We start from the raw sequence: 19,424 nt of genomic DNA on the forward strand, positions 1-19,424 counted from the left end.
AGGGAGAAAGATTAAATGCTTAAGGATATAGTTACAGAGCATAATAATAGTGTTAATACTAAGAAGGCTTAAGCTAAAGATAAGAGTAAAATTATACTTTTACCTACAACTTATTAAGCAATTTAGGCTATCTAGTTACTTTTATAATACTAACAACACTAAGAGACAGTAATTAATACAGACATCTGCTAACTTAAGCGCCTAGAGAGGCAATATTAAGCCTACAAGGCTTAACATCAGCGCTAACAAACACTAGATAGTTGGCTTATATAATTAAATTATTGCTAAGACACATCTTGGCAACCCTAGTAAGCCGATACCCTTAGTAAGGCGATTGAATTGACGTGGCTGGATTCCTATCGGCTTGGCGGGGTTTGACTGTATCCTGGTTTCAATCACTTCCTCTCCCCCACCTTTCACTCCCGCGCTCACTCCATCTCCTAAGCTTTAACAGCGACCATCCTTTATAATCAGATTGATCGCAGACTTCAACACACCTTCCTCGTAGGTGTTAAGGATTCAAAGAGCGGAGCACTGATGTTAAAAGCGCTTTGTTTTCTTTCGTAAAGGCAGCATGGCATATACCGCGGAGAAGGAAGAGAGAAGAGACAGTGAGTAAGTGTCTTCTATGTGCATTAGCCGCATATAAAACTCCCCGGTTTGCAAGTTAAAGATCTGGGAAGTAGGAGGAGGTGTGGGAGAAGGGTAAGGTGGTTTATCTTTAGAAGCGCAACCTCTTGCATCATCATCATCATCATGATATCTTCTGCCTGAATTTGATCCTAGCTAATGATCTGTAACGCTTGGTCTATACCCCGTATTCGAGGTCTGCATTCCTGATATCCACGTCTTGCCTCTAGAAGACTCCCATATTCCTCCCCGTTAGATGTGAGGTTTTACAAGCGCTAAAGCCGCCCCCTTCAGACTCCACTTAGGCATGTTCCAGGCATTAACGGTTGTATATAATTCGTCGCAAGTCTAGATGTAAGAGTGGAGGGAGGTTTTCGCAACTGTAGTTGGTCAACAGGCATGGCAGACATCTCCTCGCAGCCAGCTGCCTACTAACTCTTGTCTGAAAACTACGTATGCATAAACATCAACTTGAAGCACCACATCACGAAGGAAGATAGTTAAAGAGGAAAAGCTTGATTGAAGGGAGCATGCCTCCTGAGTTCCCTAAGCGAATCATCAATGATGTGAAAATATAATAAGTTGAAGCCATTCGAAACTTCATACACATCATCCGCTCAGTAAGGAGGGCGATGCGTAAAATCCGATCCGAATTGATGGGAATTAAGACAGTGGCCGAAAGTCCGAGAATTCTTTTCCATTCCATCCCACCCGCATATCCTAACAGGGCCGAAAACATATTATATCCTTAATGCCAATCCCAAAATGCCGCTTCAAATGTTTAAATTTGCCGCCAACGCCAGATACGAAACATTTACACAAACTCGAGTCTTGCATGTGCACGCTCTTCAACTACTCTTACAACGCCGATGCGTTAAGTTTTTTCCCGCTAGTGAAATCCCCGCTGAGCCGTTGCGGTCTCAGGTATATTCCTTTTCACCTTTATGATGATGGTACACTCGTAAAACGCCATCGCAATCCGTGCTCGCCTACCCAGGGTTACTAGGCTAGTCAATCGTCCATGATGCAAATCTACCATCACTGTCCAGGTCCAGATCCTGGGTCTCCGACGAACCCTCCACCATTGTCATAGAAGGGCAGTATATCATGTGGCATATATTCCAGATCCCACGGCATCATCTCACTTGCCAACGCCGACATATCAATTTCCTGGCTCTCAATCATCATGTCTCCGATGAAATTGACACCAGAGTTCGTCCCGTCCGAAGGTGTTGGATATTGTCCAAATGCTCCCGGTGAGAAGTCTTGGTTTGCGTTTGGGGGCTGGTTTGTAGGCACTGAGGTGGAGCCGCGGTGGGTCGTAAAGGGTATGTTGGGGAGTCGAGATGTATTTGGCGAGCCTGCGGAGAAGGGAGAGTGCAAATTCAGGAGAAGGTCGGCATCGGAAACTAGGACTGGATCGGGAGTGTGGACGTTGTGGAATGTATTGCTCGGCGGTGGCATCGATGTGGGGTTGAACTGCTGGGAACTTGGCATAGGGAAGGTGGACGACGAGGGCATCGTTTGGGAAGATTCGTATTTGATGCGCGGGTTCGCCGGAGGGCCGTTCGTTGGAGGCTTCGACAGAATAGAGGCGATAGATGGCTGGGCACCGTCGACTACATGGTTTGAGTTCGAAGGCTTACTTTCACGGGTGTGGCCGTTATCGGGGGTATACATGACTGCAACGCTAGTCGAGGGCGAATTCATAGTGCCTGTGAGCGACCACCCGATTGCTAGACTAGGTATTAGCAAATGTGGATACGCACGAATGGGAGAACGTGCCTTGACTTGGATGCACCATGGGTGATCCTGGTATCGTGGGCGTGTGAGAGCCTTTGTTTCGGAGCGCTGCAGGCACCTTGGCAGCATTCATGGCGTCACCAAAATTCTGTGCAGTCAGGTACGTCCCCCAACTCAGTTTCCGCCGCCATCCAGGGCTCGTAAATGAAGGCTCGGGCTTGGGCAACTCCAGGGCACTCTCCATCTCTTCTCTGGTGTAGAGCAAAGGATCCCCAACCCCTTTGGCTTTCTGATCTAGCACGGTCAAGATATATTTCACCCCCGCCCAATACGTTTCTAGTGACTGTAAGGCTCGGTAACAGCGCTGATAATTCTGGTTGGCGGCTGAAGCAAGCAATGTGTGCTTGGCGGCTTGCTTTTGATCGTGATCTTGCGTGTGACTGGACCGTTCGCCGTTGGGCGGAGTTGGGTGCTTCTCAAAGGGGAATTTCATGTGATCTAGAAACGTACTCTCAGCTTCCATTGGTCCATGGTCGAGAATGGAACCTGGCGTAGACGGACGGGAATGGGGATTGGACGATGCAGAATGCAAAGCAGTCTCTTTTAGAAATGCACATGCAGCAATGTAGATGGGTTGGCTGGAGAGCAGAGATTAGCAAATGCAAGAAGACCCGACAACGCGACGCACCTCGTAAAAGGATTCCCAACCCCTGTCTTCGCATCGATAAGGTCGGTGAATGCCAAGATATCTGCAACGGTTTTCGCAGAAGACATTGATAGCTCACGACTGTTGCTTGAAAGAGGCTGAATACTGCCTTCAAACGTCTTCAGTAGAGTAGGCTGGTGGAGCAATACAATCAGCGTATGGAACCAACAGTGCAGCAGTAGGAAATTGGTCCCCTGGTTGATCTTGACGTAGTGCTGGAAGTTGACGGCGTTGAAATGGAGCCGGGGCGACAGATTTTGGTAGATCTCGGTTAGGTGGTACTCGAGCGTGTCCAGCTGCTTTCGGAGGTCGTCCGTAATGTGCACCTTTTCTTTGATGCTGTTGAGCAAGTCTGTGACTCTGCCGTACAGATGCACGATTCGTATCAGTGCGGGGAAAGGCAGCGGCCACCCAGAAGCTGGGTCGACGTCGTTCAGAGAGGGAAACGAGATCTCAATGTCTCTGTCGCGCAGGGTGACAGGGCGTCCAGTGCCCGACGAAATGACGCGGTCGAGGAAGAAGATGGACCAAAAGGTATCCAGTCTCTCACGCTCCACTGCCCGTTGCTCCTCGACCGAAGGATCGAGGCTTTTTCGACGCTGTGGCTCAGGAATCTTCGCCGCAGCCTCGGACCCCCCATTCGGGTCTGTCTTCACTGACTTGGGTGTCGGGCCCTCGCGGCCTTCGTACTTGAGCCCCTCCAGCGTTTGCATGCCGAGATCCTGGGCCATCCGAATCGATATCCCAAGGTACATCCACAATCCACTGTCGCGGCTCGCCCCGAACTCATCGTACGCCAGGAGCAGTGCCGCCTGGACGACGGCAACGCTCGGGCAAGGGAAAGTGTCGGGAATGGCCGATTTGGCGCGTTGGGCAAATGCTTGGCCGAACTCGGACGGCTGTATACTCGCCTCATTCCCCCCATCTTTCTGGGGTTCAGGGGTGCCGGTTAACATCGGATGAGTGGAAAAGCGCGCCGCTAACGCGCACACAGCGTCGACCAATATAGCGTCGACTTGCTTTTCCTCCAGATCGCGCATGAAGCGCTCTTTTTGCAGAAAGGGGAAGTTGCAACCGAGATGGACGAAGAAGAGCTTACAGAGGTGGGTGATTAAGGGGCTCGGGGACATGGCGGAGGTGTCATAGACGGGGATTTCAGCGGGGGTGCGAGCCTCATGGAGTGGCGGAGACAGCTGGCCGACCGAAGGGGGTTGGCCAGGCGAGGACTCAAGGGCTACAGGTACTTGGTCAGCGGAGGGGCGAGTTGAGCACAGAGAGCTAGACAAACGTACGATCGGACGACGTGTGGCCGGTGCCGTGTTGCTTGCCGCGAACCTTGACGACCATCTGCTTGAAGCCGGGCATGATGGCGGTCGGGCCGAAGTACCTGAAGTAGGGCATACGATTGCGGGTGCTGAGACTGAGGCTGTGATGCTCTCCAGACGCAGCTGCCCCGCCATGTCTCGCGCGGTCCTGCGACTCCGTCGACGCTGTGTGCGGCAGGGGCGGTCGTTGTGATGGCGGGGGAGCTGCTTCCTGCTTCAGCTTTCGCGCAGGCGGGCTGGAGGCGGTCCCGGCATTGCTCTCGCGGCGCTGCTGGCTGGTTGCCTTCTTTTCTCTGCCGGCCTCGGTCGGGCTGTTGGACGTGTGAGTGTCGGTCTCGTTGCCGTAGCCGGCGCACTCGTGCTTGTTCTGCGTGCAGGTGCCGCATACGGGCCGCTCTCCTGCGCATCAAGTCAGTCTCCATCCGTGCGGTCGTCTGCCATCGTCACTGACCCGAGCAGCGCGTCTTCTTCTTTCGACATGTCAAGCAAGCCGAGTTGATCCTCCTGCGCTTCGCATACGGTCCGTCGTGGTTCGTCACGAAGCGGATCGGCTTCGGCTGGGGCGGGGCAGCATTTGCAGAGGCCGTCGAGGACGCGCTGTGATTCATGAAAGAGGGTGTCTGGGTGCTGGGAGGCAGTCTCAGAACTCCAGCATCGGGCAGCGAGGCCGAGGCCGATGGGGTCGGGCGCGACGAGTGCAGGAGCGGGTGCGGGTGTGGTGTGTGTGGTGCTGGACCAAGAGCTAGGTCGGGCTGGCGGGGCACCCGGAGATTTGCAGAAGGCAGAGAGCCGGCAAGAGCGTCGCGCGAGAGCAGAAGAGCATCACAAGGTCGCGGATGAGCGCCTTAATGTTTGGTCCAGCGAGTCGGCGATTGAACGGTGTGACGGGCGTTGTGATGGGTCGTGGTCTGCAGGACACGAAGCGTGGAGCGATGCGCCGAGACGGTGCCAGAGTCGCGCAAACCCCAGGAAGCCGCCCTACACGCCCCAGCAGGTGAGCCGAGCGTGGGGATATCGAGAAAAACCGACACGGCAGATCACCACCTCATCTCCACGTCTGCACCCCGTGCGATCCTGCTCCCCCCTGTGTATGTCCATTTATAATGGATGCAATGCGCCCGGCTCTCGTGTCGCTGCGGCTGTCTGCCCCCCGACGCAGCCCCCGCCCCCGCGCGCTGTTCCAATGCCTTCTTCACACGTCCCCATCACGATCTGCGACGCCGCTTCCCCATCCCTCAGTCCCTGGCCCGCCACCAGACACGCCCACGCCTGCTGCAACAGACGCGCTGGACAGAGTCGCACGGAAGCGGAAACAAGCCGAGCTGTTGAAGCAGGCGCAGGAGATAAGAACGAGCCCTTCGAGGCCGGATACCATTCTCAAGAAGCGCTTCTGGAAACATGTCTCGGTGCGGGACCAACCTAGTACGCATCACCAATTGCATTAGAGGGGGGTTTGCTGCGCTGACTGCCCGCAGGTGGACTACAGGTCTTCCTGGACAGCAGGCCCGTCCGAACCCCCAGCAAACAAGTCCTCAACCTTCCTCCCTCAAAGCACCAGCTGGCCACCGCCATTGCCCTCGAATGGGATCTCCTCGTCAGCCCCCAGCAGGCTCTCAAGACGCACTACATCCCCATGACGTCGCTCGCCGCTCGCGCTCTCGACATTGAAAAGGCGGATGCAGAGGGGAGGGCCAGTGTTCGCGACAACACTATCCGCACGCTGCTGCGGTATCTCGACAGCGACACATTGCTATGCTGGGCGCCCGAGCGAAACATACACGACGCGCCACAAGACAGAGCTTCCTTACGGCAGCTTCAAATCGAAGTCGCGCAGCCCATCATCAATTACATAACCACCTTCGTGTGGCCGGGCGTCGAGATCAAACCGATTCTGGAGCCGGACAGCATCCTCCCAATTTCACAGCCCGACATGACGAAAGACGTGGTGCAGGGATGGCTGTCAGGGCTCCCAGCATTTGAGCTCGCGGGATTGGAACGCGCGGTGCTGGCCAGCAAGAGTCTGCTGGTCGGTGTGAGACTTATCCACGAATGGGGCGAAGCGTTTGCGCACTCACGGGAGGCCGGAGATGCGGACCGTCGCTTCGGAATTGAGGAGGCGGCGGAAGCATCAAGCTTAGAGGTGCGGTGGCAGACGGGGCAGTGGGGAGAGGTTGAAGACACACACGATGTTGAGAAGGAGGACCTGCGGAGACAGCTCGGAAGTGTGGTGGTGCTTGTGAGCGGAGATAACTCGTAGAAAGGGTGGGAATAATTTGTCCACGAGAAGGATTGTAAGTGGCCACAGACCCTGTACAGTGCCTACCTGTGTATGTAATCATGCAGCACATACGCAACAACAGTACGCGCTCTCTGGAGGTGAATTCACTCATCGATGTGTGCGTGTGCTTATTGAGACACCAAAGCATGCAGTCCCGGAGCAGTGATTGGGCGGTGCTGTGGCGACCCCCTGAATCTGGACCGTGAGCTCGGAGCCCCGCCACCGGGTGTGCTCTCCAGGGCCGGCCCTATGCTGCACTTTTGAAGCTCGGCGCCGCCGCACAAGCCCACACTCCAAAGCACTCTCTCACTTCTTTGACCTTCTTATATTGGATACACCATCTCCTCTACAGCCCACATTGTTACTCCCGTTTAGCCCTTCTGGCTTATGACAACGCGGCGACGGCCCGCCCAATCGCACAGCAATGGAAGGGTGAGTGGTTTCTAGATTTAAGACTTCTGTAGTATCAGCACGAGACGGCATTGCAGTGCCCGACATGTCCAGCAAAAACTGGATATCATGAGCCTGAATGCGCGTATCTAGGCATTCTTCGAGTGGCTGACCCAGTGCCACAGACACAAGCGTACCAAGTCCAACAGCGTGAAAAACCTCCTCCAGCGCGTGTCGTCAAAAAACGACGTCACCGACCTCACCGCCGAGGGCAGTGTCCCGCCCTCCAGTTCAGCCACGTCTCTCAGCTCCCAGCAGGCCCCCTCCATTGCCTCCCATCACCACCACCACCATCATCCGCATGTACATCACCGCACCGCCTCCAAGCACCGGCCGCACCTCTCTGCCACCATGTCGAATGTTGGTGCCCCGGACATGCTGTCTCCCGCCTCGCCTATCCACCAAGCGTCCCCCTCCTCCCCCACCACCAAGGGCGCTTCAATCGAGCAATCTGTAAAGCTCTTCCGCGTGTTTGAGTCGCTTCGCAATGGAGATACTGGTGCCATTTCCAAGGCAATCAGAGAGCAGTCCCCCCCCACAGACGGAGAGCAAAGCAGTTCTTCGCTGTCTTTGACCGGCGGCCGCTTAGAAGGGACATCGATACTTCACCTAGCCATACAATGCGCCGAGGTCCCCGTTATCGAGTTTGTGCTGTCCAATGCGACAGCCGGCTCCGACTCGACCATCGACATCAATGGCCGCGACAGGGACGGTAATACACCTCTGCACCTAGCAGCCACCCTCGGGCGTACCCCCGTGGTTCGCATGCTGCTCGACCGACCCGGCATCAACGATTCCATTACCAACTACCAGGGCCAGACCCCATTGGACCTGGCTCGGACCCCAGACATCTTCCAGCAGCTGCAGCTAGCACGGTCGATATTCATAGACACAAACGTCAAGAAGATACACCAGCTAGTGACAGTTGGGGACATTGCCACGCTCGAGAAGCTGTTGCAGGATCCCAGGATGAAGAGCACTCTGGATGTCAATGGCGGTGAGTTGGCGACGGACCCGATCGTGGTAGATAGCGGAGGTACATTGCTCCACGAGGCGGCAAAGCGGAGGGATGTGAAATTGATCCAGATGTTGCTATTGAATGGTGCGGACCCATTCCGCAGAGACCGGAAAGGGAAACTGCCTCAAGACTACACCAAGGATGACCGCACCCGGGCAATACTGAAGCGATCCCCTGCCGCTGCTGCTGCCCAGAGGGGCATTCAGGAGAAGACTATCTTGGCGGGGGCAGGTCCTCAGGCGGGGGCAGCATCTGGGGAAAATTCGTTTGGCCCCAAAGAGGGGCGCGAGATGAAGGGCTATCTGAAGAAGTGGACCAACTACACAAGTGGCTACAAGCTAAGATGGTTCGTTCTCGAGGACGGGGTGCTCAGCTATTACAAGCACCAAGGTACGGTCACGGAACATTGCCACCTGGGCTTACGAGACTAATTGCCTCTAGATGATGCTGGGTCGGCTTGTCGTGGTGCAATTAACATGAAAATTGCAAAGCTGTACATGGACCCCCAGGACAAACAGCGCTTCGAGATTCAAGGCAAATCTTCGGTGAAATACCATCTAAAAGCCAATCACCAAGTGGAAGCTAAGCGGTGGTATTGGGCGCTGAACAATGCTATCCAGTGGAGTAAAGACGAAGCGCGGGAAGAAGAGAAACGACACAATCGGGACCAAGAGGCGCTGAAGCTGGCAAAAATTGAGCAGATTACGCGACCATCGAAGGAAGGCGATTCGCTGAGCATCACAAGTTCAAGATTGACGAATGCGAAAAATCTTGCCCCATGTAGGTCTCTGTCCGTTGAGTGAGTGAAATCGTATCTCACAACCAACAGCAACATCGCTCGGCGTTCCATTGTCAGGCCAAGACACCACCTCCCGCACAGGAGCCAGCACCGCAGAAGAGCCCGATCCTAGCATTTATGAGCCCAGCGTAGGCGGGAATGAGCTTGGAAAGATGGTCAGCAATATGGGAACTGCAACGATTGAAGGCGACATGGATGATGATGAAGATTACGGCGATGATGGGAGTAGCCATGATATTCGACCTAACAACAAGGACGCCTTCAACATCACAGCGCAGTCTGCAAAATTGCAACTCGACCTTCTCGGTCAAGTCTCTACAGCTTTGCAGGCTGAAAAAAGCAAGCACCCGACAATGCAAATATCTGATTCGCTTGTCGTTCAAGCTTTGTCGTCTTATGAGGCAGCTGTTGGGAATCTTAAAGGCCTCGTTGGCGACTTGCTCCGAATATCAAGGGACCGCGATGCGTACTGGCAGTACCGTCTAGATCGCGAAGCGAACGTCCGCCGCATGTGGGAGGAGAGTATGGCAAAGGTCGCTAAGGAACAAGAAGAGCTTGAGAACAGAATCGGCGAGTCGGAACTCAAGAGAAGGAAGACAAAACGAGCGCTTCGTGAAGCTTTAGAGGAGTTTGAAATGAACGAGCACGTACCTAGCGAAGACGAATTCACCGAAGCAGAAGAGTCAACGCACCTAGAACCAGAGCCCAAGGCTTTGAGACCGAAAGCCAGTTTCAGTTCCCAGGCTCTGCGGCGCAAGTCAACGTTTGCAAACATTAAAGCTGATATGTCGGAATCGGAATCGGAGGATGACGAAGAATTCTTTGACGCCGTCGGAGCTGGCGAGGTTGAAGTTGTCGAGATGCCAATCACCAGTCCGGGCCTTGAGGCTGTGGAGATGGCTCCGTCGGTCGAGGATTTGTTTGAGGGGAGGTCTGCTGAAATTGCTACTGGTTTCAGGGGTTACGAGGATGGCCCACGACAGAAGCTTGCTATGGATGCGGATAACAGACCAAGGATTTCACTTTGGGTGAGTTAGATAGTGCCGGAGGTGTTTTGAAGCTAACGTTTGATTTAGGGCATCCTCAAATCCATGATTGGCAAAGACATGACTAAGATGACTCTTCCCGTCTCTTTCAACGAACCTACTTCGCTCCTCCAGCGCGTCGCCGAAGATATGGAATATACGGACCTCCTAGATACTGCTGCAGAACGTATGGATTCAACAGAGCGGTTGCTCTACGTTGCCGCGTTCGCCGCATCCGAATACGCATCTACGATTGGACGTGTGGCTAAGCCTTTCAACCCTCTCCTTGGTGAAACATATGAGTATGCAAGGCCGGATAAGGGATATCGCTTCTTCATTGAGCAAGTTAGTCACCATCCTCCGATCGGTGCTGCGTTTGCCGAATCGAAGAAATGGGATTACTATGTGAGTCACCCCCCGACCATTTTCGCATCTATTTGGATACACGGTCCAATAAACCGCCGAATCGTAACATTTTTGCTAACGTAACGTAGGGCGAATCGAATGTCAATTCCAAGTTCTACGGCAAATCATTCGACATCAACCCATTAGGAACATGGTTCCTTCGCCTCCGACCAACCTCGACCGGCGGCAAAGAGGAGCTGTATACCTGGAAAAAAGTCACCTCCTCTGTCATCGGCATCATCACGGGCAACCCCACTGTCGACAACTACGGACTCATGGAAATCACAAACTGGACTACGGGCGAAAAATGTCAACTCAATTTTAAGCCCCGCGGCTGGAAAGCATCATCAGCCTACCAAGTTATCGGTAAAGTCCTCGACGCCTCAGGCCGAGTCCGCTGGTCCGTTGGCGGCCGCTGGAATGACAAAATCTACGCAAGGCTCACACCGGGTTTTGAGGATGCTGAGATTGATAAAGGCGGGTCGATCTCCTTACACATCAACAGTAGACACGAGGAGAATAAAGCTTTCCTCGTCTGGCAATGCCACGAACGCCCTACCGGCATCCCATTCAACCTCACTCCCTTCGTCGTCACGCTCAATGCCCTTCCAGACGCGCTCCGCTCGGTCGTCGCGCCGACGGATACACGCCTCCGCCCGGATCAGCGCGCGATGGAGGACGGAGAGTATGATTTCGCGGCGACGGAGAAGAATCGGGTTGAGGAGAAACAGCGGAAGAAGAGGAGGGAGAGGGAGGCGATAGGTGAGCAGTTTATTCCGAGATGGTTTTCTAAGGGGAAATGTGAGGTTACGGGAGAGGAGTATTGGGTATTTAATCATGAGTATTGGAAGGCAAGACATGAGGTTGCGGTTAAGGAGGCCGAATGGGGGGATAAGGGGCTGGAGGATATCTTTTGATCGTTGAAGTAATCAATGTTCGGGTTTGAGGTTAGGATAGCCTCGTATATATGCATTTACGTTGTAATGTGTTCAGGTTTTATACACTTATTGTTTGGACGGTTATGCGATTGTTTTTCCTGCAGTGGACTGCGAGTGGACTGCGATCTTATTTCGGAAATGCACCAGATGAAGTTGAGCAGGTTGAGAATAATGAGGGCGAAGGCGAATAGTGTGGTCGTGGTTGACATAAATATCGCCAGTGGTGTTCACGTCAAGGTTTGGATCATTGAATTGCCGTTAGGTTTACTCCCCACCCCACCTTGATTTTTAGCAACAATAGGATGGTGGGACGACGAAATATAAAACGCTCTAATATTACAAAACCATATAGCCTAATCAAAGCTTTAAAATGGGTGCGATATTTTACCAATTCATCACCATTTGACACTATCAAAGCTCTCCTAACCCCCTACATGATCCATCAAGTCGTTCGTACGTTCAGTCGAACCACCTCAACAACAACACCGAAAGCTCTATAACAACACCGCCTTTTAGAATCAAAATTACATATACAAAGAGGAGCAGCAAGTGTAAACGCTTTTGTATCAAGATTCTAAAAAATCTGTTTGCGTTGGAGGTGGTTTGATTCGTGCGTTACATTCTGTGTGCGAACGTAGGTTGTACGGATTTGTGTGTGATATCATTGAGAATTTTTTATAGCGAAGATGGTATGTAGATGATGCTGCTATGTCATCGTGGCAAAGATGTTGGGTGTGGATATTGATTTGGTCTGGTTTTGGTGTGTTCTATTGCAGTGTGATGTATATTACTAGTCGGAGGTTTGATATCACTTTGGTCGAGTTAGTGCGGATGTTTCATTCAATGTGCCGGAGTCGTGGAGTTGAAGGTGCTTCTTGATGAGTAGGCCCCTACGCCACGTTGCGTTTGAATTCATGCTAAGTTCTAAGGGGGTCGGTGGAGTTCCCTTGCTCTGTGGTGGTGACGATGTTGTTGGTCATATGGAGTACGACGGCTAGGAATGCGATCGAAAGGACTGCAGGAAGCGTTATGATATCCTCGATGAAATAGCATATCCCGGAAGTAGGTCTAGCGTGGAGTATAGCTACCAGCTGCCGTGCATAGACTCAATGAGGCTGAGGTGGCTGTTTATATATTCCTGCCACCGTGGCCAACACAACACTTTCTTAGAATAGGCAGAGGGCCTTATTAGGGGTTTGCAAATAGATCCTTCAAGATGGTTGCTTACCAGGTCAACTAATTCCCCCTTTTGGAAATCTCGCTCGTTGTTTTGCTTATACTTCCCTCGTTTAACATGGTAGTTAATCCATCCAACAGAAGTCAGATCCTCAGCGTAGGATCTCGGGGCTAACGTGATGATGAACGAGGCAGCGGATCCGTGCGGAATTGTGAGAATATGCAGGATCCTAAGGCCACCTATCCGGATAATGAAACTCAAATACCAACTCCGCTGAGGCATGTGTATGCAGGAATGGGGTTTGGAATGGGTGCAGTAAACCCAAGATTTTGGTGGAGGGTATCCCTACTTGTCTTTTTCTCTCCCGAACCAATTACATATCCAGGTTTGCCTGTCACTATCAGTATCATCGTTGACGGCTACGAACGCCTCTTAAAAGCTTACCCCACTTTCTCGAGCCTTGAAGATTCCCCCTCGACATCTCGGAACGCACACTTTCGTGGTCAAAGTCGATTGCATATGCTGTTCTCTCATGGGTAAAGTAGAACTGTTTTTTCTATCTGTATCGATCCTGTACTTCCTAGGTTCCATAACGTTCCTACTTGTTACCCTCATTCTGGAGAGCGTTTTTAAAGATGATTCGATATACCAAGGCGAACTACCTAAGCTGGACAGAGCGTGGGAGGATTTGAAAGTACGTCTACCAACCTCTGCTACTCAATTCGCAATCTCTTTCTTTCTCTCTCCCTCCCTTTCTCCAAGTCCAAAGTCTAAGCTTTCTCTAACGTATGACTGCGGTTGAATGACATCCTGTATGCAAATAGAGATGGCCGAAGCAGGCGCTACTAGACCCCTAAACAGGACATCCAAGACTCCAGGCGATGAAGACTACTACATCGTCGAGCGCGATGTTTTCTACCAATTGCATGGCTTGAATCTTCGCACTAACGTAGCAAAAGAGAACAAATAAAAATGCAAGAGAGCAAAAACGAAGCCCATGGGGCTCGAACCCACAACCTTTGGTGAACAGGCGAAGACCGAAAACCAACGCGCTACCATTGCGCCAAGGCTCCAATGATAACTATTTTCTTAAATTAGGTTTTATATATACAAATTAGATAGTGACAACAATATGACGTTAAACAAACTAGAAATGCTAAGAGGCTGTTATGTTGAGAGATTACAAGCGCCGGAAGGACGTGTGGCGTAGTGGGTCTAGGTTTGAAGTGTGCGGGGCTATGATTATCGTCTAGTTCCTGTAATTGGGAGCCTTCCGTGCCAACAAAGCCTGGGTTACTAAAGCCACACAAAACGGCAACGGCGGACTATCATGCACATTCAGGTGTTATAGCATCACCAGCATAGTGGAGTGACATGGTACTTTAAATGTATTGTGCCCAACACTATAATCAAGTATACCAACCCATCTCGCCCATATATTGCTCCTCACCTCCCTCTTGCTTCTCCTTCTTTCCTCTCCCATTTCCATCTCCACGTGCCTACCCTCAATAACCCCGTCCGGCAAATCTACCAGACCCCTCGTTAAGTAATCCAAACGCATTACGCATAGTAATGGCCTCTCAAATCATAAATTTTTTTTGTCAAACACACCTATCATAAAGGCATTCTATTCAAAAGAGCGTCAAGAAAAAGAAATACAAACCAAAGGGGCGTGAGCTCGTCAGCATTACGTGTCATCTCTTCCACGTCCTCACCTGCACACACGCATACATAAACGAAAGACAAAAACATTAAGAGCCATCTATCCCGCCCACCAGCCAAACTCCTGAGCCAGCGGGAATTGTAAACGGATGGCGGGGAGGGGGGAAGGTTATTAAGGGTTGGGCAGGTGCGTATCGGGGAAGTGGAGAGTGCATTAGGCTGATTAACATTGGTCGAGCTCGAGGCCGAAGGTAAGGACTGTTGTGAAAGTGTGGGAAAGAAAACCGATGAGGGTGTATGCAGAGTGTATCGATGCTTGCTACGCTGCAAAACAAAAATTTCAGTCAACGCTAGACTAAAAGCAGGCAAAACGCCGGGATATCCAAAGGGGAAATGCTGGGATACGATGTTGGGTATGCTGAAGAGGAAGCAATACTTCAATCGGTCTCGGGTATCCTAGAATATCGATGTTGTATGAGATCGATGAGTGGGCGGTTTATATAACAGGGCGGGGTATCGTGTCGTTCGCATGGCCTGATAATAGGGTCTCGCAGGAGGTGAAGACTACGTCTTAGCGCCGAAATACCGATTTATGGGTGAGCGGCGAGTCGAACGGTGGCATTGGTCCACGTATTCTCCCACCTCTAGCAATAGGAGTTTGTCCCGTACAGAAGACGCACACATAAACAGGAGGAAGATTGTGGGTATTGAGTCCAACGCAAGCCATGTGGAGCCATTTCGTGCATGATTCACATTGTACCATTGCCCGACCGTCATCCGCAGAGTTGCAGACGCAGCGTGTAGTCTCGCTCGAAAGACTACTTCGGTCGGTAGATGGTGTGGTGAGACTGGCGTCGGTGTTTGTTGCCGGAGATCCGTTGAATGAGTTGCTATAGGGGTCGTATAGGCTGTGTGGACTTGTGTTTTGATGCGCCATGTCGGCAGATGCTTGTGCCCAGCGTTGGTTGTGAGCCTGGAGGGTATTCTGAGAGGAGCGTTCTGCAGGAAGTTAGCTAGTGGAAGAAAAGAAACGTAAAACCATACCAAACCGCTTCTGTCGACCCTCGACTACCTTCTTCAGAGCTCCAAGAGCATCTCCGGCCGAATCAGACATCTTCTGGTCTTCATTTTCTTTGACATCGCTAAAAGGGGTAGGAAAGTCCATCATGCTGTACCTCCGGAAGGGGTTGTCTTGCCCCTTCTTCACAGGACGTAGTGTCTCAAACGAGGACTTCTCAAAGACTCCCGAAGAGGGCCTCGGCATCTTAAAGGAATTAGAACGATCGAGGCCATCACTGTCTGTCCGAGCGTGCTTTGACGTCCGGCGTTGTGGGATGTTGAAAGACGCGTTTCGACTCAGAGTGACTGGCTCATCTGGCTCCGACTCGCTGTCGTCGTCAATCCAAAGACCGGGATATTGGCGCCTTAAATCCTTCTGCGAGCCCCCACGAGTATCCCTCTGCTTATCATGGTCCTCAGCAGGAACAGTCTCTGTGCGTGCCCGACCGTCTTCGTCAATGACAAGCCGAGTCCTTGGTCGTCGAATCTCTGGTATGGACGTGAGGGAACCGCCACTCTGCCTCTTCAAAGGAGACGAGCGTCGAGGGATGTGAAAGCCTAGTACAGATCCTGACGATTTTGATTCCATAGATGATGGCCTACTCTTTCTGAAGCCACTGTCGGTGTTGCTACGCTGCAACCCTGGTCTAGGGTTTTCAAAGGAAGCAGTGGACGAGTTAGTATTTGTCCGTGAGTGCTGGCTCTTTACTATTTTGGCCGACTCCCTTTCCCGAAGCGATTCCCGAACCTGTGTTTCATAAGGCTGTCTCCCTTCATGATTTACGTTCATCGGCTGTGTCGGGTTGCTAAACGAAGAAGCTGGTCCCGGACTAGAGAAGCTGAACAACATGCTAGGATCAACGCCCCCAGAAGTGGAAATGAAAGAGTTGGGCCGCGAATGTGAACTCTCAGTGGGACCTGGATTGTTCGCTGCAAATGAGGGAACAGGACCAGGAGAAGACATGCCATGCAGAGCTTGAAAAGCCTGAGGATCCATTTGGTTAGCTGGAGTATGGAATGTCTGCCAATTTAGAGTGCCGTCGATCTTGTGTGGGGTTGGACCAAAGGGATCTGATGAGATGGGCATGTCTACATCCATGCCACTTCCATCACTCGGCTGATCCCAGAACAAGCGCGAGTGAGGAAGAGCAGGCGCCGACATCGGCCCTGTGCTTGGAAATTGCACCATATCGGGCGAGAACTGGAGAGCTGGAAAGCCGAATGGTGTTTGATTGAAGAGTCCATCAGGTGCTTGCACTTGGCCCGATGTCCGTGAGGTCACGGTAGCAGGTGTGGCAAATTCATTCCCTATACTCTGATGTTGACCCCTCCGTGAAGTTGCGTCTCTCGTAGGAGGCGGCGTCTGCATTTGCGATGTGTCCATGCTAGCAGGATGAAGCCGTGAAGATGAAGTTTCCCGTAGCGTATATTCAGGTTTCTTCACCGACAACGGCCCTGGTGAAGACGACAACCTTCGAGAAGGGTCGACGGGAGGCAGAGGAAGATTGTTCGGCCTGAAGTGGTTGACATGAAATTCGGGATCTTCGGGGGTCCGAATGCTCTGACTATATGAGCTGGATGGCCGGTCTATGGGAGTCGAAATTGTAAATGATGGGGTTTGTGCGGGTGTCTGGTGCCCATTGACCCGAGGGGTAGACCAAGCGTCGAGAAAATGCGACTGAGGAACAGGCTCAGCCTTGGGCGTTCTAAATGTCGAGTCCGGAAAGGTCACGGACTTGGGGGTGGAAGAAGGACTTGGAAGGTGCCAATCCGTTGATCTGACGAAACACCTCACACGTTAGCCTTGAAACAATTGGGGGATTCACTAATACGAGAGTGAGAGGGGCATGCTGAAATATTAGATCAGACGACGGACATGGTGGAATCCATTGCTGGAGCATTGGGGAACGATTCCTGTCCTCGACGTCTAGAGTGAAAGTGAGGTCCAATTTGAGGGGGAGCTTTGGGGGTCGGTGCATGAGCTTCACGACGGCGATAGTGGGGTGCTGCCTGCCACTCTGCCTAGAGACAAGCGATAGACGAGATGGTGATTCGACGAGTCTCTGAAGGAATAGGCAGCAAGCCGTGCCGGAGACTCCCCACCACCTATACAGCCATGCTCGAAGCACCCGCCCTATCGCACCTTCCCCTTGAACCGCAGGCTGGCATCGGGGCACACGAGGAAGCAAACCAGGTAGAAGAAGACCCGTACCCATATATGTGCTGATCCAAACTCATAGCAAACCAGGTGAAACAGGATTCCCGCCCTAAAAGACCATGTAGCGTGGGATATCTGGCGGCGTGCGGCGTTGAGCAAGTCTCGGAGAGAAGTGGTGATGGGCGGTTGAGGACGAGCAGGGACGACGTCGCTTTGGCAGAGATTTTTTTTTTTTCTCTTCACTGTCTGGGAGGTCTGGACAGGATGGGAGCGGATCCGGGCAAGGAAGCTGTGGTACACTGTGGTACGCTCGAGAGGAAGGGTCCGAGAGGTGCCAGTGCGGTGAGACCTCGTGGCTGCAGGTACATATGGAGACCGCAACGGCTAGTGGGTAGTGATGATGTCTGCAGGCCTAGGGGGGGGGGTGTGAAGGTTAAAACAAGGTGGGTGTATTAAGGAACGACTGCACTCTGGAGGCACTCCGTCCACTTTTCGCGAAAAGAGTTATTGCGGCTGCAACGAGAAATAATTGGGCGTACCAAGACGATGCGCGTGGGCCGGCCAACTGCCAGCGAGCAAAGGAGTCTTCTCCTGAGCCTGGGGGGCAATAATCACGGATCTGGCAGCAGGAGATCAGGAACCACGCCGCAGTGGGCTGGAGGCATGCTGGCGGGGATGCTGAGGTTGAGGCGAGATCATTATTGGCAGGGAATCGTGGTAGAAGCCTTCAGCAGCACGGAGGTAAGATGGACTCGCCGGCTTGGGCGACAGGCCACACTGCACAGGATGGTAGATTGCCTAGTACTCGCCTCTCCCGAGATACAACGATATGCCCACTTCCAAACGGCACGGTTGAGAGGGCTGAAGGAGATGTGTGCGGGATGATAAATGGCATACGATATCGCCATCCATCAATTCGTCATTACGCTAAGAGGAACCGCTGGTGAACGTCGAGCGGCGCAGCTGCACCACTATTGGCCTTCAGCCCGCCCTCTGAGCTCTCTTCTGCTGCAAACTCCTGTGCCGTGAGCAGGTTCGCTGCACTCCTGAATTGTGAACGTCAATGGCGCCGTAGTCGGCTTGAAGCAGCAAGTGGGCAGCCAGTCATCGCGGTCGTAGTCCAGAGTCCATGCCCCATGCCAGCTCATCAGCAGTAGCTTTTAATCTGCGGTCTTATGCCTTGGAGAGCCCGAGCTTCTTTTGCATAATTCAGCCAATGGTAGCCTTAGGATCTTTTTCCTCGGGGGAATTACCGCCTGCTCTTTGGTCCGACCATGTTGGCTCAACTCTCCTCACCATCTCGAGCTTGGGGCCGGGTAGGCTTCTTGGAAAGGAAAGCTACCTCATGCCAACATCGCAATGGTCGTCTTGACTAACTGACAGCTGTCGCCCGCCCTGCCTCAGGCGCTATTTCGCTTCGGAGAGGAGCCCTCTTTGCGACGGTTCGTTTCATCTACCGCTAACCCTTCCGCTGCTGCGCTGTCTGCTCTCGTGTGATGTTTCCGGATCCACCGCGAAGTCGAGAAGCAGGGCGTGTTTCGGTAGCCTAGCATTGGTGCAGCCCTGCTAAATTACACTCTCTCGGTACGAGCACCTCTCCATCCTGTAGGTACCTCTATGCAAGGTACAAAACACTCCTTCGCCAGTCCAGTCTCCTTCTGTAGACTGCATCCATTCCACAGTAAGCCACTGCACCCGCCGAGCTCCCCTAGTAGCTGAGTCTGTCTGCAAAAATCATCTCATCCTCTGCCGACCGAACAAGCACACAACGACACCAAAGCCAGGGGAACCCCTCCAAACAGTTTTTGTCAGTCGGCCATTCACAGCGCCTGCCTGAATTCTGCCTCTTGAGGGGTCAACGACATCATCCTCCGACCGTTTTCGGCGGCAAAAGGCACCCCTGTGAAACACGAGGTCCTTATTCAGGACACCAACTTGGACGAATTGTTCATCAGTACCAAACGTCATTGTCATGAAACTGCTTGCATTCAGAAGATGCTATATATAACCCTATTTTCATGCCTGTCGTGCTATCCAAGAGTTAACCTGCC

General features: G+C 52.4%; 4 protein-coding genes and 1 non-coding gene across 5 annotated transcripts; 2 read left to right on the plus strand and 3 right to left on the minus strand.

Annotated features, from left to right (window-relative positions):
- Positions 1–1,652: 1,652 nt before the first annotated feature.
- On the minus strand, positions 1,653–5,259 carry BDR25DRAFT_39726 (uncharacterized protein). Its single transcript, XM_033698494.1, has 5 exons — positions 4,856–5,259; positions 4,372–4,803; positions 3,062–4,313; positions 2,416–3,011; positions 1,653–2,366 (listed from the first exon to the last, which is right to left on the minus strand). Exons 1-5 carry the CDS (start codon positions 5,010–5,012, stop codon positions 1,669–1,671), a joined length of 3,135 nt encoding a protein of 1,044 aa, XP_033546642.1. The 5' UTR covers positions 5,013–5,259; the 3' UTR covers positions 1,653–1,668.
- Positions 5,260–5,461: 202 nt separating this feature from the next.
- BDR25DRAFT_334744 (uncharacterized protein) lies at positions 5,462–11,633 on the plus strand. Its single transcript, XM_033692958.1, has 7 exons — positions 5,462–5,826; positions 5,880–6,657; positions 7,258–8,540; positions 8,592–8,930; positions 8,980–9,977; positions 10,026–10,379; positions 10,469–11,633. Exons 1-7 carry the CDS (start codon positions 5,508–5,510, stop codon positions 11,294–11,296), a joined length of 4,899 nt encoding a protein of 1,632 aa, XP_033546643.1. The 5' UTR covers positions 5,462–5,507; the 3' UTR covers positions 11,297–11,633.
- A 1,850-nt stretch (positions 11,634–13,483) lies between these two features.
- On the minus strand, positions 13,484–13,567 carry BDR25DRAFT_t30. Its single transcript has one exon. It is a non-coding gene; the product is annotated as a tRNA-Arg (tRNA).
- A 1,160-nt stretch (positions 13,568–14,727) lies between these two features.
- On the minus strand, positions 14,728–16,599 carry BDR25DRAFT_227394 (uncharacterized protein; the record flags this gene model as incomplete). Its single annotated transcript, XM_033685246.1, has 2 exons — positions 14,728–15,155; positions 15,201–16,599. The coding sequence occupies 2 exons, from the start codon at positions 16,597–16,599 to the stop codon at positions 14,728–14,730; spliced, it is 1,827 nt and encodes a 608-aa protein (XP_033546644.1).
- Positions 16,600–16,929: 330 nt separating this feature from the next.
- BDR25DRAFT_39775 (uncharacterized protein) lies at positions 16,930–17,950 on the plus strand. The gene is made up of 2 exons (XM_033698518.1): positions 16,930–17,409; positions 17,464–17,950. Exons 1-2 carry the CDS (start codon positions 17,260–17,262, stop codon positions 17,827–17,829), a joined length of 516 nt encoding a protein of 171 aa, XP_033546645.1. The 5' UTR covers positions 16,930–17,259; the 3' UTR covers positions 17,830–17,950.
- Positions 17,951–19,424: the final 1,474 nt, after the last annotated feature.

Source organism: Lindgomyces ingoldianus, assembly GCF_010093535.1.
Source record: "Lindgomyces ingoldianus strain ATCC 200398 unplaced genomic scaffold BDR25scaffold_19, whole genome shotgun sequence".
NCBI classification, from domain to species: domain Eukaryota; kingdom Fungi; phylum Ascomycota; class Dothideomycetes; order Pleosporales; family Lindgomycetaceae; genus Lindgomyces; species Lindgomyces ingoldianus.

Coding starts and splice junctions, on each gene's coding strand:
- BDR25DRAFT_39726 (XM_033698494.1), bottom strand. CDS start 5,012: ATGAATCACAGCGCGTCCTCGACGGCCTCTGCAAATGCTGCCCCGCCC. Junction 4,804..4,855: donor GAAGAAGACGCGCTGCTCGG/GTCAGTGACGAT, acceptor CTTGATGCGCAG/GAGAGCGGCCCGTATGCGGC. Junction 4,314..4,371: donor CGGCCACACGTCGTCCGATC/GTACGTTTGTCT, acceptor AAGTACCTGTAG/CCCTTGAGTCCTCGCCTGGC.
- BDR25DRAFT_334744 (XM_033692958.1), top strand. CDS start 5,508: ATGGATGCAATGCGCCCGGCTCTCGTGTCGCTGCGGCTGTCTGCCCCC. Junction 8,541..8,591: donor CAGCTATTACAAGCACCAAG/GTACGGTCACGG, acceptor AATTGCCTCTAG/ATGATGCTGGGTCGGCTTGT. Junction 10,380..10,468: donor CGAAGAAATGGGATTACTAT/GTGAGTCACCCC, acceptor AACGTAACGTAG/GGCGAATCGAATGTCAATTC.
- BDR25DRAFT_39775 (XM_033698518.1), top strand. CDS start 17,260: ATGGTGATTCGACGAGTCTCTGAAGGAATAGGCAGCAAGCCGTGCCGG. Junction 17,410..17,463: donor CACACGAGGAAGCAAACCAG/GTAGAAGAAGAC, acceptor ATAGCAAACCAG/GTGAAACAGGATTCCCGCCC.